The sequence below is a fragment of the Cervus canadensis genome, chromosome 17 (genome assembly GCF_019320065.1).
Source record: "Cervus canadensis isolate Bull #8, Minnesota chromosome 17, ASM1932006v1, whole genome shotgun sequence".
NCBI lineage: Eukaryota > Metazoa > Chordata > Mammalia > Artiodactyla > Cervidae > Cervus > Cervus canadensis.
This window is the reverse complement of record NC_057402.1, coordinates 12,617,164-12,633,823: the sequence shown is the minus strand read 5'-3', so window position 1 is coordinate 12,633,823 and position 16,660 is coordinate 12,617,164. Positions and strand designations below refer to the sequence as shown.

At 49.9% G+C, this 16,660-nt stretch overlaps 1 protein-coding gene across 3 annotated transcripts in view; it reads left to right on the top strand.

Moving 5' to 3' along the window:
• Nucleotides 1-779: 779 nt before the first annotated feature.
• Nucleotides 780-16,660, top strand: part of SLC24A4 (solute carrier family 24 member 4) — a 185,508-nt gene continuing 169,627 nt past the window's right edge. For all 3 annotated transcript variants that reach the window (XR_006262956.1, XM_043434429.1, XM_043434428.1), the window contains exons 1-2: nucleotides 780-1,542; nucleotides 3,609-3,719. Coding sequence is in view for 2 of the 3 variants with exons in the window: in XM_043434429.1 (XP_043290364.1) it covers nucleotides 1,413-1,542; nucleotides 3,609-3,719 (241 nt within the window). In the remaining variant the exon portion in view is untranslated. The remainder of the gene's footprint in view (nucleotides 1,543-3,608; nucleotides 3,720-16,660) is intronic.

The window sequence follows — 16,660 nt, the reverse complement described above, 5'->3', positions numbered from 1 at the left end:
CCCTCACGCTCAAGGTCCCCACCACCTGCGTGCACCTGGATTACAACTCAGCGGCAGCTCTTCTGAAATTCTGCCTCCTGCCCCATTTTTAAAGCGGTTTACACTACAGGGCCGATCAGAGAGAAGGAGGAAAAACAAAACCAAACCCAGAAAGCCCCGTGAAGCGGTACGGCTCCAGAACATCAAAAGCTCAACTCTCCGCGGCGGGGCGGCAGAACTCCCTGGTTTCTCTCCAGCGGGTCTCCTGCGTTTTGCAGGTCAGCGTTGCGCCCCCGCCGCCGGCTCTCCCGCCCGCCCCGAGAGCCCTGCAGGAGCCGGTCCCCGCGGGCGCGGGCCCCTGTTGGCTTGGTGCAAGCGTGTTTGTTAGCTCAGCTCGAGCAATTAATCTTCTCCTGCATCTCCCGCCCCGCGGGGGTGTGGGGGCCTCGGGTCGCCTCGGGGGTCGTGCAGAGCCCGGACTAGAGCGACTGCTCTACAGAAACCCTCGTTTCTGAGTCCCCGCGGTGCCATAACCTGTTCCTCTCTGCAGCAGCCCCGCAGGGTTAGAGAAGGGCTAGTTTCGGCTCTGTAGGGGCGGGGGGAGAGAAAAAGAGAAGGAGGGCGCTTGTGCGGGTCAGTAGTCGAGCCTCGCCGGGGAAGGGAGGAGCGCACCGGCGAGTGCGCCCTAGGGGAGGAGTACACGTGCTGGGGAGGAGGGGCGGGAGGGGAGGAGAAGGGAGGCGAGAGCTGCGGGCGGGAGGCGCCACGGCCTCGCAGACGCAGGCGCCGGCAGCCGGAGACAAAGTTCCCGGGGAGAGCTCGCTCCCGGAGGGCCGACGTCTAGGCGGCTCGCGGCGAGGGTCGCAGGTCCCGCGCGTCCAGTCTGCTTCCCCACTTGAGCGCACTGGGCCGGCCCGGCTCGGCTCGCCGGGAAGCAGGGGAGCATCGCTGGCCGGCGACCGCCGCCAAACTTGGAGGGGGAGGATGCTACGAGTGGGAGCGGCGGCGCGGCGCGCGGGGGCGCCCTGAGTGCTCCCGCGGGCGCCCCCGGGCACTCTCCCAGGGCTGCGGCCGGGCGAGGGCGCCGAGGCTGAGCGGGCAGGTAGCGGCATCAGCGCCGGGACTGCGCCAGCCCTGCGATCCAGGGCCGCCAGCGCCACCGTGCCGGCGTCGCCTCCTTGTCCCCGAGCCATGGTGCGCGGAGCGCGCACACCGCGCGCGGGACTCTGAGCTCCGGCCGCGCCGCGCGCCCCCCACCTCCTCTCCCGGCTTCCCTGCCGAGCTCGCCAGCGGGCCATGAACCTTTGGCCTGGAGCCCCTGGCCTCTGAGCCTCGCGTCGCCCGCTCCAGTCCACGCCGCTCGGCCCCAAATAGCACTCCGGCCGCTGGGGCTCCCCATCCTCTTGTCAGAGGCGGCATCCAGGCGCTGCGGGATGGCGCTCCGCGGGCCCCACGGGCCGCGCAAAGTTCGTAGGAGGCGAGAGATGCTGCCGCAGCAAGTTGGCTTCGTGTGCGCGATTTTGGCCCTGGTGTGCTGTGCGTCTGGCTTCTTTGGCAGCTGGGGTAGGTAATGGTGCGGGCCTGCCCGGGGAGTTGGGGGGTTTGGGCTGGAAAACCGCGGGGCAGTTCTGGGAGGTCTTCCCTCTCTTCCCAGCCAGGTTAGCTCCAAGGGTTCATCCAGTCCCCTCCCCATCGGACTGGTAGAGCGCACCCAGGAGGGCTGATGGCTACGCTCTGAGCGCTGGTGCCGGTTCCCCTGAGCTGCGCGCGGCCCCTGGGGGCTCAAAACGCGGCTGCAGGTCTGTGTTACTAAGGCGAAAGCCTGAACCACTGGCTCTTCGGCGCCAGAGTTCTGTCCCTGGGGGTGCCTAGGGAGTGTGGGCAGCGCAGCGGCGAGGTCCATGTGTGGATTCTTTTGGCCTGGGGCGGACGAGACTGAATGGACCGCCTTCCAGTTTTGCAGAGAAGGGAAGATTGTTCTACGCGTCCCTCAAAAACCCAGGTTTTGAGGCTGGGAACTGAGTCTCCCCTCTCACCCCCGCCCCTGCCGAAGGGGCGCCCGGGATGTCCTGACGCGTCCTCTCCAAACCCTAAAAATGGTGGGGCAGTCTGTCCCCTGGGGAGGTTGCTGCTGTGCTTCAAAATCACTTTTCAACTCCTCTTAATCCCCGCGGAATTAGTGTTGGTGCCTGGAACCACTATCCACACGCCTTCCATCCGAGAAGAGACAAGGAAATTTGGGAGTTGCTTAGGATATCCAAATTTAAGATGGAGAGAAAAAGAAACTTACAAAAAATGTTAGGGATGGAGTAGGGGATGTGAGCCCAGGTGGAACCTTCAGAAGACAGTCAGGGTGGCTAACGTTCCCATTTTTATGGATGCTAGGGACCCTTTAGTATTGTTTTTAATATTCTAATTTTTAATGTTCTCTGGCAACTTTATTTCAACTTTTAAATTGAAGTATCCTTGATTGATAATGTGTTAGTTTCAGGTGTATAGCAAAGTGATTCGGTTATACATATATGTGCGTATGTATATATGTGTGTATTTTCAAACATTTAAGAAAACGAAAGAAATGCTGTGATTTATCAATCAGGATATGGGGAATAAAGCAGATGCTACCTTCTTGAGTAGTTAGGGACAATTTAGAGAGGCTCATGTTGATTGATAAAAATCAGGAACTTCATTAAACTTTATTAAACTTCATTAAACTTTATACAGCCTTTCAAAACTCAAACTTTGTGATTTGAGGATGAAAGATTGAACAAAACTGGCCCTTTCCAAAAGAAATCCAGAAAGGTTATTTGAACACCATAGTACCTGGTGCTTTGCAATTGGGCAAGTTGGTGTGTTTTCTCCCTCAATTACACACTAGAAATAACAAAATACCTAGAGGCTCTTAGATGTCAGCATTATAGAAGAGGTATTATTACCCAGCTGAAGCAGTGTGCACCTCAGGAGAGGTAAATGAATACTTTAAAGGTCTTAAAGTGAGAATTATTTTTTATTTGCTGGATCAGGAAGGCCTTTAGGAGTTCAGCTGCACTTGGTCACCAGCGTCCACACCAGTGATCTTCCTTGTTACTCAGTATGGCCCTTGGACCATCGAAATCAGTGTCACCTGGGAGCTTGTTAGTGCGGAATTCCAGGTCCTGGCCCAGACCTACTGAATCAGAATGTGCATTGTAATAAGGTTCCCAGGTGATCTGTATGCACATTCAAGGGTGCAAAGTCCCGGGCCAGACCCCATCACCTTTCTCCACCTGTTTGCTGACTTTATCCTTCAGGGCAGGGATACCTGAGCATGTTTACTGGCTAAGAACTTAATGGTCACCTGTCTAAACCTTGTATTGCACTTGTGAGGGGCTGAGACCGAAGCAATCTTGGCCAGGGTCAGAGCACATGCTGACCTATCTGGGACTAGAAACAATGAACTAGACCTAGGAAACAGATTACTGAAGGTGAGCAGGTGATACTGTGCTTCCAGTCACTGTATCACTCCCTGCAGATGGCTTTAAATAGTCAAACAGGGCTGTTGCTGACAGAGCTAGATGTACGCTGTAAGGCCATTGTGAGGATGTAGGTGCCATGTTGATCTCATGGTGTTTGTGACTTATTTTCCAATCCAGGGCACAGAACAGCTTCTGTGAGCAAATATGTTCTCCCAGATACATGGAGAAATAGAAGGCTGATGGCACCAGTGAATGGGACTGAGGCAGCTAAGAATTGCACAGATCCTGGTAAGAGATTCTTCCCAAGGCATTTGACTTGGCCTCAAGATGGTATGGATGTAGACAGTCATAACCAGAGCTGAGAAAAGATGGTTTTGTGACCCTGAATGGGAAAGGGTAGCAATAAGGAGTTGAAAGGTAACATATAGGCATTAATCAGCTGTGCTGCTAAGCAACTCACATTCTTTATCCAACAACCGAAAAGGTCACATTTGAGAGTTTTCAATTTTCAATTTTTGTTCTCACAATGCTCCTAAAGGGTCAGGGTTCTGCCCCTGCCCCCCATTTTGTTTGTCTGGATGTCTTCGTTTTCTTTCCCTTTGATTGCTGAGTCCATCTGATGGGACTCCAGGGGCAGCACACCCAGCTGCTCTGGGAGAGGACACTTTGGGATGACCCACCAGGTCATACCACCCGGGGTCGCTGCAGGGGTCGGACACGCTGGGGTGCTGGGGCCCCTTCTTTGGGAGAGGAATTCCAGGTATTATTGCAACCTGAGAGATGGTTCTGCTCGCCCTGAGAGGTGGTTTGATGTTCCTCTTCTGACTTCTCCAGGGTGTCAGAGGCTGTAGGGACCCCTTCTTGTCTGTTCTCCTTGCCAGACGCAGGCTTTGCTTAAATGGGTGGAGATTTCTTCCTAGGCATTGTACTGGCCAGCGAATGGAAGCTCAGACAGGCCAGTCCTAGGTTTTAGCTTTGGCTTCCAAACTCGGGGCTCCTTGTGAGAAGTACTCAATGGGATGATGCATTTGAAAGCTCTTTGGGAACCATGAAGTTTTATCTTCTTACTTAAAAAAATTGAACTATAGTTCATTTCTAATGTTGTGTTAGTTTCAAATGTACAGCAAGGTGATTCAGTTATATGTATATGCCTATTCTCTTTCAGATTCTTTTCCATTTAGGGTATTACAGAATGTTGAGTGTAATCCCCCGTACTATACAGCACGTCCTTGGTGTTTACCTGTTTTATGTATAGTAGTGTGTATATGTTAGTCCCAAGCACCTAATTACCCCCACCTCCCCACTATCCTCTTTGGTAACTGTAACTTGTTTTCTAAGTCTGTGAGTATTTCTGTTTTATAAATAAGTTCATTTGTATCATTTTTTAAGCTTCCACATATAAGTGATATGATATTTGTCTTTCTTGCTTGATATGATAATCCCTAGATCCATCCACATTGCTGCAAATGGCATTATTTCTTTCTTTTTTTTTTTTTTTTTTATAGCCAAGCAGTATTCCCTTGTGTGTATATCTTCTTTATCCATTTATCTGTTGATAACATTTAGGTTGCTTCTGTGTATGGGTTGTTGTAAATAGCACTGCTATGAACATTGGGGAACATGGGGTGCATATCTTTTCAAATTCTAGTTTTCTCTGGATATATGCCCAGCAGTGGGAGTGCAGGATCACGTGGTAACTCTATGTTTAGTTTTTTAAGGAACCTCCATACTGTTCTCCATGGTGGTTTCACCAATTTACATTCCCACCGAGGGTGTAGGAGGGTTCCTTTTTCTCCACACCCTATGGAGGTTTTATTTTAGATGGATACCACTCAGCTTTTCCACCAAGTTGCCAAGCAAGTCAGTCTTTTTAGGTGTCTGTTTTCTTACCTGTAGAATGGGAAGAATAGAACTTGGCCTCCTACTCTAGAGTTGCTGGAAGAACCGGGTGGGGCTCTGCATATGGGGCTGTGTGAAAAAGGAACTGGAAACCCAGGCCAAAGGAGCGGGTTAGGAGGCCGTCTTCCCGTGACTTATTCTCATGGGAGTGCCAGCAAAGCAGTGCTGGGCTCAGTTGCATCCAGTACTGTGCGCCCCCACGGGCTGCAGCCCACCAGGCCCCTCTGTCCATGGGCTTCTCCGGGCAAGAATACTGGAGTGGGTAGCCTTTTCCTTCTCCAGGGGATTTTCCTGACCCAGGGACTGAACCCGCATCTCTTGTGTCTCCTGCATTGGCAGGCAGATTCTTTACCACTAATGCCACCTGGGAAGCCCTTATTTTCATAGGCAAGTCTTATCCACATTTTACAGGTGGGTAAATACCTAGGGAGGAAACTGGAGTCACTCAAAGTCATGAAACTTTTAAGTGGGGAAGCTGGTCCTGGACCTAGGCCTGTGGGTCTGAAATGTTTGGCTAGTTCCATGCACTTATGAAGGTCAGGCCCTTCCCTCAAAGCCTATTTTCGACACCATCAACTTCCCTTCCCTCAAAATGCTGTCTGAGGAATCCATTTGGGACACAGAGGTTTAGCTAAATCTCTGAATTGTTCACCTTCTGCTTGATGGGGATGGGACCGGGTGAACTTGCAGAGAAGCAGCTGGGATTCCCTTTGAACTCGCATCTGTCCTGGTGACCCAGTGGGCAGTGGTGCTGTCCTGTCATTTCACCTCCCTCAGCACATTCTTCCAGCAGCGGGAAGTGGCTGACGCATGTGTGGGACTAACCCGTGAACATGTGTACAGCCAGAAACTGTGGCGGGGGCCCATCCTCTCATTCCAGTCTCCTGAGATGCTAAAATCAGCACCATCCACGTGGGGAACGCTTTCTCACTCTGGGTAAAGAGGGGGAGTGGGTTTTGGACTGATTTCTAGCTCACCAAGCTCTCATCTTGGGCTGGCTATTCCTCTTGTAGCTCCTGTCACGTGTAGTCTGGGCACATTGGCTTACTCAGGACCCCATTTCTTAGGTTAGAGTCTCCTATGCCCTTCTGTGGCTCCTATCTCTTCAGTGTACTGTCTGATCAAAAATTATTCCACTAACTATGAAGCAGTCAGCTCTATTTTGGGATGTCTGGTTTTGTCCCCCTTCAAAGAGGGAAGCAGGGAAACTGGCAAAATGTTTAGCAACAAGTCACTTGGATTGGGCTTCCCAGGTGGCGCAAGTGGTGAAGAACCCACCTGCCAATGCAGGAGACATAAGAGACACGGGTTTGATCCCTGGGTTGGGAAGACCCCCTGGAGAAGGAGATGGCAACCAACTCCAGTGTTCTTGCCTGGAGAATCCCATGGACAGAGGAGCCTGGGGGGCTACAGTCCATGGGGTTCCAAAGAGTTCACTTTGTATCAGCTGTTTCTGGGATAGTGTCCTGCACATTAGAAAGGACTCAGTAAATATTGGTCAGGTGATGCAATGAAAGTGCCTTTTCCAACAATAAACACCTCAGTGTTTTTGCAAAGATGAGGAACACAGGCTCAAAAGTTGAGTGACTTCCCAGGATCTCTTGGCTGGCATGAGCATCCTGGAGTCACCTGGCTCTGCTTGCATGCCCTCCCCATTGCACTTGCCCCTGCTCTCCGCCCAGCCCAGAGAGGGTCGAAGCCTGAGTTCCCTTCCAGCCTCCTCATCCGAGGACCATGAGAATACCTAGCCCCTTTTCCATTTCACAAATGGGCACTTGGTGGAGGTAGAAGCAAGTATAAGAGGCAGCCCATGTCATCAAGTAGATGATCTACAGATCATAATCGAGTAGAGAAGACAGAGAGTCCCAACCCAGGGCACTCAGTGACACGGGAGGCCTGCAGAGGTCCTCCAGGCAGCAGCCTCCCTGGACCGCATCAGGGGCTCGGAGAATGGTGAGTTGAGTCCAAGGCAGTTCTGCAGAGTCTGGGGGTCTAGGTGAAGCAGGCCTCTGCTGCAGTGACAGAAAACCTCCCCAAACTGGGTTTAGCAAAAAAGGGGATTTATTGGCTGAGATCAGAGGTGAACTGTGATGCTCACTTTCTGCCTCTGAGCTCAGATATCATCCAGCGTGCGGTGACCCACACTCTGGCTTTAGGTCCTCCCAGACCCCAAAGTGCTGGACAGAGTGCTGCTGGCTGAGGCGTTTCTGCAGAAGCCCCGAGATTCTGGTGGGTTAGTGTGACTTGAGTCACATGACTTCCTTAGGCCAGCTGCGTGGCCAGGGGAGTGTTGGGCCTGGACGTGCCAAGAGTTAGGTCACAGGCTCTGCCTCTGGAGGGATGGGACTGAAGCTTCCTCCTCCAACCTGAACTCCCCCTGGGAGCCGGCAGGGGTAGGCATTTTCAGGAGGTGGCTTTGTAACAGTCCTGTTCTGGGGCTGCTGTGATGAAGGTGGACCAGAGCTTCCTACCAGTTAGTGTCAGGGTGCCGGGGGAGTGATGACGAGGTGGCATTTGCTGGCTGCCTTCTTTTCTACACAGTTACAGGAGCTGCCCATAAAGAACCACAAGTTTCTTGCATCCTCTGAGACATCCACTGTGCATCCCTCCCCACCAGCTAGACTGCCCCCTTTGTGATCTACCAGATGGGGTCTTTTAGGGATGTGGTCTCCCCATGTGGTCTCTCCACATGTTTCTTCATGTGGAGCTGGAAGAATGACGTGCTATGTCAGTTCCCAGACCGGAAGCATTGCCCACAGTAGGTGTTCAGCAAACATTAGTTCATGTTTTCATAACCTCCAGGAAGGAAATGTGTCTTATTTTCCCTCCCCTCGGAGTGCAACCTGTGTGCCTGTCAGAGAGATAGCTTTGTGTTCTAAAGACACAAATGGGACCCTGCTCTTGTCATCCCTTAAGACTTGAGGTGGAAAGTGGGCTCTTTTCTCAGCCTGGGGTCATTTCTTCAGATCTCGGTGGTGTTTCTGTCTTGTTATTTCTGCTTCAGTGTAATTCCCGCTTGCCCCCTTCCTCCGACCCCCCGCTGACCTCATCACCTTATCCCATGTTGTTTTTATGACATATGTCTCTGCTGTCTAAAATAATTTAGTTATTTCTCATCTGTCTCCCCCTAAGGGCTACCTAGCTCACTGCTCTGTGTCCAGAAGAGTGATTCTTAACCCTGGCCGCACGTTCAGATCACTGAGCACTTTATTTATTTTTGGTTGTACCGAGTCTTCATTGCTGCGCGTGGGCTTTCTTTAGTTGTGGAGAGTGGGGACTACTCTGCGTTGTGGTGCCTGGGCCTCTCTTGTGGGGCTCTAGGGTGCACGGGCTTCAGTAGTTGCAGCACGCAGGCTCAGTAGTTGAGGTCCATGGGCTTAGTGACTCCAAGGCCTGTGGAATCTTTCGACCAGGTATCAAACCTGTGTTGCTTGCATTGGCATGTGGATTCTTATCCATTGTGCCACCAGGGAAGTCCCCACTGAGCACTTTTGAAATGCCTGGGCCCCACCCTGGAGTGTCTGATTGCCTTTGTCTGGGGTAGAGCCCAGAAATCAGGGCTTGTTCAGACCTCTCCAGCTTATTCCAAGTTGAAGCCAGAGTTGGTGCATTTGCTGGGCTGGAGTCCTGCTGCTCAGGGTGGTTGGCATCACCTGGAATTGTTAGGGATGCAGAGTTTCAGGCCCAGCCCAGACCTACTGCAGGTTTGCATGCTAACGGAATCCCCTGGGGGGCTCCCATGCCCACTGAAGGCCAGGCAGCACTGGGTTAGAACACTGTCTGCCACATTTAGGCTTTCAGTAAGTGTCTGAATGTTAAATGAAGGCTCAGACTTGGTCTGACATAGTGAAACACAGTTTGGTTTCTTTTTAAATGTAGGGAAGCTAAAAAAAAGCAAAATCAAAAAAACAAAACAAGCTTCGTTTTGACCACTGAAGTCTATGGAAAAGTCATTTATTTTGCTTCCCCCAGAGGCATTGGGTCCCTCCCTACAAAATGCATGAAATAGGAATGAAGGGCAGTGGCGCCGAATCCTGTGGGAACTGCCTTCATTTGGGCTGACGGAACAAAGCATTACAGGCTGGGTGGCAGACATTTATTTTTTCAAACTTTTTTTGGAGGATAATTGCTTTGCAATATTGTGCTGGTTTCTGCCATACATCAACATGAATCAGCCACAGGTACACATATGTCCTCTCCCTCTTGAAGCTCCCTCTCGTCTCCCACGTCATCCCACCCCTCTAGGTTGTCACAGAGCTCTGGGTTGAGCTCCCTGTGTCCCACAGCAAATTCCCACTAGCTCCGTATTTTACATATGGTGATGTATATGTTTCCACGCTACTCTCTGAGTTCATCCCACCCTCTCCTTCCCCACCGTGTCCACAAGCCTATTCTCTATGTCTGCATCTCCATCACTACCCTGAAAGTAGGTTTATCAGCAATATCTTTCTAGATTCCACATGCATGCATTAATGTATAATATTTGTTCTTTCTCTTTCAAGAGCAGACATTTATTTCTCACAGTTCTGGAGGCTGGGAAGTCCAAGATCAAGGTGTTGGCTAGTTCCATTCCTAGCTTGCAGATGGCTTTCTTCTTGCTGTGTGCCCATATGGTGGAGAGAGAACTGGAGGTCTGGTCTCCCTTCCCTTTCTTAGACGGGCACTAATCCTCTCATGGGGATTCCACCCTCATGACCTCAAATGAATCTAATCGTTTCCCAAAGGCTGCACCTCCAAACACCATCCCATTCGGGGGTTAGGGATTCAATGTAAGAGTTTCAGGGAGACAGAGACCTTCAGTCTGCATCAGGACCCAAAGGGTTTCCACACATCTCTCAGTGGTGACACCTGGAGTGTTTGAAGACAGTTGAGAGTGGGACCTGTGACTCTGGGAGGTTCTGAGAGTTACAGATTGCCTGAGCCTGGCGCTGACCTGTGAGATCCAGAGATGGGCACATTCTGTGGCTGACTTTTGGAGCTTCTGGGGACCACTTACTCCTCCACCCCCAGTCTTCCAAGATGGGGTCTTTTGTGTGATTGCCAGCTCCCACTGGTCTTTCCTGATCACCCAACCCAAAGTAGTCTTCTATGTCATTGATTCTCTTGGTTGAGCTTTTAACAGACTCTGTATCTATTGTTACATTATTTGCCTCTCTCAACTAGGATATAAAAGACAAGGCTCATTTGCTCTTTAAAACTGTAATAGGTACTTCAGTGTTTCCTTTTGTAAAATGATGGTGGTAAGGGGGTGATAATTGCATTCATTTTGTAGGGCTGTTAGAATTAAATGAGTTAATACCCATCAAGCATTTATACACACATGTTCACACATCAGCTTCCATTTTCATGATTATTTTTTTAATCTACTTACCCTGGAGATGACACAGTGCCTGTGTATTATAGGGGCTGGAAAACTATCTGTCAATTGAATTTTATGAGGACAAGTTAAGAAGTAAACATCTTACCACACACTGTTTATTTTCTCTTCTGGAAATACGTTTATGTTTCTTATTTGTTTTTAACCTTTTGGAGGGATGCTGGAGGATGGTGTACCTTGCAGAACTTGCCTCTGGATAGAGAAACTGGTTTTTTCTCTTGGCATTTAGGTGGCGTTTTATCCTTTGGCTTCTCAGCTGGGGTGGGAATGCCTTCCCCCATTCTTATACTGCCTTTTTCTACACATTTGAGATGGAACCAGTGGCCCTGCCTCGGCCATGTCACTCCTGTTCATTTGGACTCCCAACATCCGATGCCTTGTGCTTGAAAAGGAAGAGAGGAGCTTGGTTCCCACCGTTGATGCTGGAGGAATTTTCTTCATCATGTTTGATTTTCCTGCTTTTCACATATGTCTTTTGAAAGGGCTCATGGTTCTGTGTCTTTGCTTGGGTGGCCATAACAAAAATACTGTAGATTGGGTGGCTTAAACAACAGAGATGTATTTCCTCACAATTCTGGAGGCTCGAAGTCCAAAATCAGGATACCAGCATGGTCAGGCTCCTGTGAGAACACTCTTCCTGGCCTGTGTGTCTCCTCACGTGGCAGGAGAGAGCGAGTGAGAACAGCCCTGCTGGCTCTTCCTGTGAGGCCACTAATCCCATCAGGTCCAAAGCCATCCTTCATGACTTGTGTCACCCCGTGACCTCCCAGAGGCCCCATCTCTAACACCACTACCTTGGGAGGGGGGCAGTTAGTGCTTCAACAAAGGAATTTTGTGGGGACACCTTCAGTCCATATGGAGTAGGAAATGACAACCCACTCCAATATTCTTGCCTGGAAAATTCCATGGACAGAGGCGCCTGGTGGGCTGCAGTTCATGGGGTCACAAAAAAGTCATGACTGAGCATGCATGCATTCAGCCCATAAGAGTGTCCATAGAGGGAAGGCTGGGGGGACGAGAGGGCAGACAGGTTCTTGAGAGGCATGTGAAGATGAAGGGAGGCTCTAGATTTTCAGGAAAGCAGAGGCGTTGGATCACATTCTAGGTGGAGGATCTTTTGCGGTCAGCCTGCCTCTGATTACTTTCCCTTTCTGTTCTGGGTCAGGGCTGATGTACAGACCAGGGGGACAGGAGAGGGGGTGGGTGGAGGGTATGATGTCCTGCACGCAGGAGCTGGCGTTGAGCTGGGTTAGGAGGACACGTGATCACGGAGCAGGAACCCACTGCTGTGGGTCCCTGTAGGCGCCCCCGGTGTAGGGAGCAGAGGTGCAGAAAGCACGAGAAGGCAAGAGTAGGAGGAGGGGACCCAGAGCTGCAAAAAGTACATCAGGCCGCGTGGGTGTGGAGGTGAGGTGGTACCGGAGACGAGATGAAGTGTCTGGATTCTGAACGAACGTCTGTTCAGAGGCTGCTCCAGCAGGCTTGGGAGACAAGTCACACATCCCAAGTTTGAAAGTTGTTATGTAAAAGCAAACGCTGCTTTGGAAAAGCAAGAATTGAACTTATCCCTGTGGGCAGGGAGATCACGGTTCAGTTACTGTCCCAGGCGGCAGAGTAGGCTGTTCAGCCTGGGCAGGGGCTTTCCTGCAAGGAGCAACCTCCAGAGGAGCCGGGTGACTTCTTGGGGCCGTTGTCACCATCTGCCTTGGAACAGCGATAGGCTGGCAGAGCCACCACCCGGATCACAAGTGGAGGCCAAGGAAGAGAGCAGTCTGTCATCACAGCCAAGGGTGATCAACCAAGGGTGATCACTCTTGGCTTTTCTATGTGGGTGGAGTGGATATGTTAATGCAGCAGATCAAGTGGTTTGGGAGCCAAAGTCTGGGTTCTAGTACTGGCTCTGCCAAGATCCTACTTGGCCTTTGGAGTTGGTCTCTCCCCTTCTACCCCGCCTCCCTCTCACATACCCCTGTCCCTCTCTCACAACCCCCACCCTCCAAAGCGAGATTACATAGGATAAGTGCAAAACCTTCCAGCAGCCAGACAGTGGCCCTGTCCAGGGAGCACCAGATCTTTCCTTCTTGGACATGGCAGCTTGTGATGGGGAAGGCAGTCGTGTGGGTTTGAGTCCCAGCTCACTCTTACTGACCAGCCATGTGACCCTCAGCGAGTTATATAATCTCTCTAAGCTTCAGGTTTTCTCTGTTGTAAAATGAGGATAGCAGCATTTCCTACCTGCCTCATAGGGCTGCTGCAAACCTTAAATCCCATGATGGATGATTGAAGTATCTCAGGATCACTGGCACACGGTATCTGTGGCCATCATTGTAATCATGGCTAATACCAGCGTACTATGGGCAGGAGCTATTCCTTCTGTGTATTAACTTACTCCTCATAAAAACCCTTTGGGTCAGCTCTATTAGCTTCTTCATTTTGAAGATAAGGAAAAGGCCACTCAGGTTAAGTGACCAGGTCAAGGTCCCCCAGCCAGCAAGAAGAGCCAGGTGTGTGCGTGAGAGAGAGAATCCACAGACTTTGTTTTAGAGTCATTTTAGGTTTTTAGAATATTCGAAAGGAAAATAGAGTTCCTCTATTATTCCTCTTTTTCCCAGCTTCCCCGTTAATCCTTGGCATTACTGCGGTACATTTGTTGCAGTTGATGAGCCAATATTTGTACATTATTGTTAACCACATCCACAGTTTACACCAGGATTCACCCTTTGTGTGTGCATTCTCTGAGTTGTGATATAGACCTGTGATGACGTTGTATCCACCAGGACAATATCCTGCAGGACGCTTTCACTGCCCTAAACGTCCTCTGTGGGGCCAAGCTTTTTAATTTGGATGGTCTGAATTGTGTGCCTACATCCTTATGCATAGTTATGAATAAACCAAGTGGAAAAAAGATAATTTAGAGATGAGGACTTGCGTTGCAATCCCAGCCTCCGTCACTGACTGGGTGCCCCCCCAAAGGAACAGGGAATGCCTGCCCATCGCAACAGCAAACATCTGTGTGGGCCTCTCTTCTTGGTATGCTTCTAATACCAATTTGTTTGCAATCAAAAGTTTTTTTTTTCTTTTTGCCTTATCCAAACTATGGGGGCCATCTGCTAGCAATCTCGCCTCCTTGCTGGGCCATCTGCTCCCCCCGTTGACTTCCAGATTCTCCGCTCCTGACGCCATGCGGGCCTCCCGCAATCCAGAGCGCCCACTCGGCTTCCTCTTGAACTCTGAGGAACGTTCCTCCTTGAGTTAAAAATGGAAATCATTAAGCATTGCCATGTGTTGCCTTGGGTGGAAGAGATCCAGCCGTTCAACTCAATAGCAAAGTCAAATACTTGAAAAGGGTTTAAAAAAAAAAAAAAAAAAAAACAAGCAAACATCATCCATTATGAAGAGGCCATTGGAGCATAGCATTTGACCAAAAAAGAAGGAAGATAAATGTGCCGGAATAATTTACAGTTTCTTCTGAAAGGGCAGTGCATGTCCCCTTTGGGAAAGGAACAGGAAGGTCACTATGTGGCTGAGAAGCAGAGAAGCTCGCTGCCCAGTGGCTTGTCCCCTTGCACATAGGAAGGTGCCCCCAGATTCTGAGTCCATGGCAACCTTTGCTAATTCAGCACAGGAGGGGGCTGCAGCTCTGGGTCTCAAGACATTGCCTGAGGACATAATGGCAATGTGCATTTCTCAACTGTCTACAAAGCCTGAGATGTACTAGGCTGTGAAGCTGGGGGGAGCTAGTCTCCGCTGTCAGGGAATAGACTTTGCATGGAGGAGTCGGGGTCTTAAATAACAGAGTCACCTATGGCAAATACCTCTGGAGGAATGAGTAGGGTGGATCAGGGCAGGGGTCCCCTCCTTGGAGAAAGTGATGCCTGATCGAGCACTGGAACAGTAGGAGGTGGCGGTTGAAGGGTGTTCTGAAGTGGAGGGCTTGGTCCATAGAAAGTGCTGCGCAAGAAATCACAGCTTTATCTCCTACCTGAGCAATGCTCACTAGCAACCACCGCCTCATGCTCATTGGCTGTCCAAGGGGAGAGAGAAAACAAACACCTCCTAAGATTACCATGCACAATAGTTAAGTAATTAGGCTTTGGGGATTTAGCAGGGAGTCAGTGCTCAACCAGGGCTAGGCTGAATCAGATTACTTTGATTTTTTTTTTTTTAAAGCAGAAGGAGGCAGGGTCGGACAATATGCTGGGGCTGCTCAGGATGAAGTTGGTAAGCGGTTTCACGTTGCCCCCACCCCAAGTCACAGTTCAGGCAGTTCACCCCAGTTCACAGGTGGGGCTGGGCCCAGCACAGATGGTAAACTAATAAAAATATTTGCTAGTCTTCCCACACTAGCCTGGGAGCTTCTTAAGGGCACGGCTGTGTCCCCTGCATCCTTGGCTCTAGAACTGAGGCCAGAGTCAGGCATGAGCTCAGTTTGCGGCAAATAGTGATTGGACAACAGAGGTCCCCGTTCTGCCTGGCAGGGAGCTGCAGCCCACGAAAGCACTGTCCCCACTTGCCTGTTGATGCTTTGGGACAGATCAGGACACCCAGCCAAGAGGAATTAAGAGTTAAGAGCTCAGAGGTTAAGAACATGGACTCTGGAGTCAAAGTGCCTGGTTTCCAATCCTGCCGCTGCCCTTACTGCTTACCTGACCTTGAACTAGTTACTTTATCTTCTAACCTCACAGAAGGGACAGGGTTTGTTTTGTTCACTGATATAGCCCAAACTCTAGAACAGCGCTGTATGTGTGTGTGTATGTGTGTGCATGTAGAAGCCCATACAGTACCTTCCTCATGGGGTTGCATGTGCTTAGCGTGTTAATCTATGTAACGTACTTACAGGAGAGCTTGGCACAGAACAAGTACTGAACAGATTTTTGCTGCTGAAATTTCCTCCAAAAGATAACTCAAATGGAACATAATTTTACAGGATGAATTTTTTAGAACCAAAGGAATGAGGGTGAATTTTGTAAAGGCAGCACTTGCTTCATTTCGAGTAGAAAGGTTAAGAAATCGATATCTGGGCCTATGTGTGCCGTTGGCCTTTTGCATGGTTGATGCTGAGATGGCCCGGACTGTGCAGGATGAAGGAGGCCGCTGTGTGTTCCACATCTGGTCCTTTCTGTTGGTGAAGGGGGGACTTGATGAATGCGATCTGGAATTTGGAGATCAGAGTCTGCATTCTGGCCCTGATACAACCTGCACAAATGAGTCATTTTGGCTATTACAGCCTTGGTTTTCTGCCTGTGAGATGGGCATCCTGATGACGCTGTTTATCCTAAGGCTTTTAAGGATCAAGTGCCAGGTGCTGCACAAGTATTATTACTACTCTTTGCATAGCTATGTTGTTGTTTAGTCCCTAAGGCATGTCCGACTCTTTTGTGACCCCGTGAACTGTGGTCCGTCAGGCTCCTCTGTCCCTGGAATTTCCCAGGCAAGAATACTGGATTAGGTTGCCATTTCCTTCTGCAGGGGATCTTCCTGACCCAGAGATTGAACCAGTCTCTCCTGCTTGGAAGGTGGATTCTTTATCACTGAGCCACCAGGGAAGCCCTTTGTGTAACTATAATATATGCTTAACCTTTTGAAGAACATTCCTTCATTGTGAAATGGAGAAAATCAATTATTTGGGACTTTTCAGAACTGACTCATTAAACCACAAGTAGGATTTGGTGCAAGTGCTGCACATGGCCCATATGCAGGAAAGGCTCCCTTCATGGAATGTCTGGCTAGAAAAAAAAGATGCAGGAGGTCTTTTAGAACATCATTCCAAATACCAGCTTTTATGACCCCCCTCATTGGTTTATCTCATTTCACTTTATAAATGTCTGACTGTTGATTCCATTATACATGCCTAGTTCAGGGACTAGCCTTTTAGCTGGTTCAATCCCATACCAGCTCGTTCAACTCTGTACTTAAGATTTATGAAAGATTGAAGATTTATTAAAATAATCAC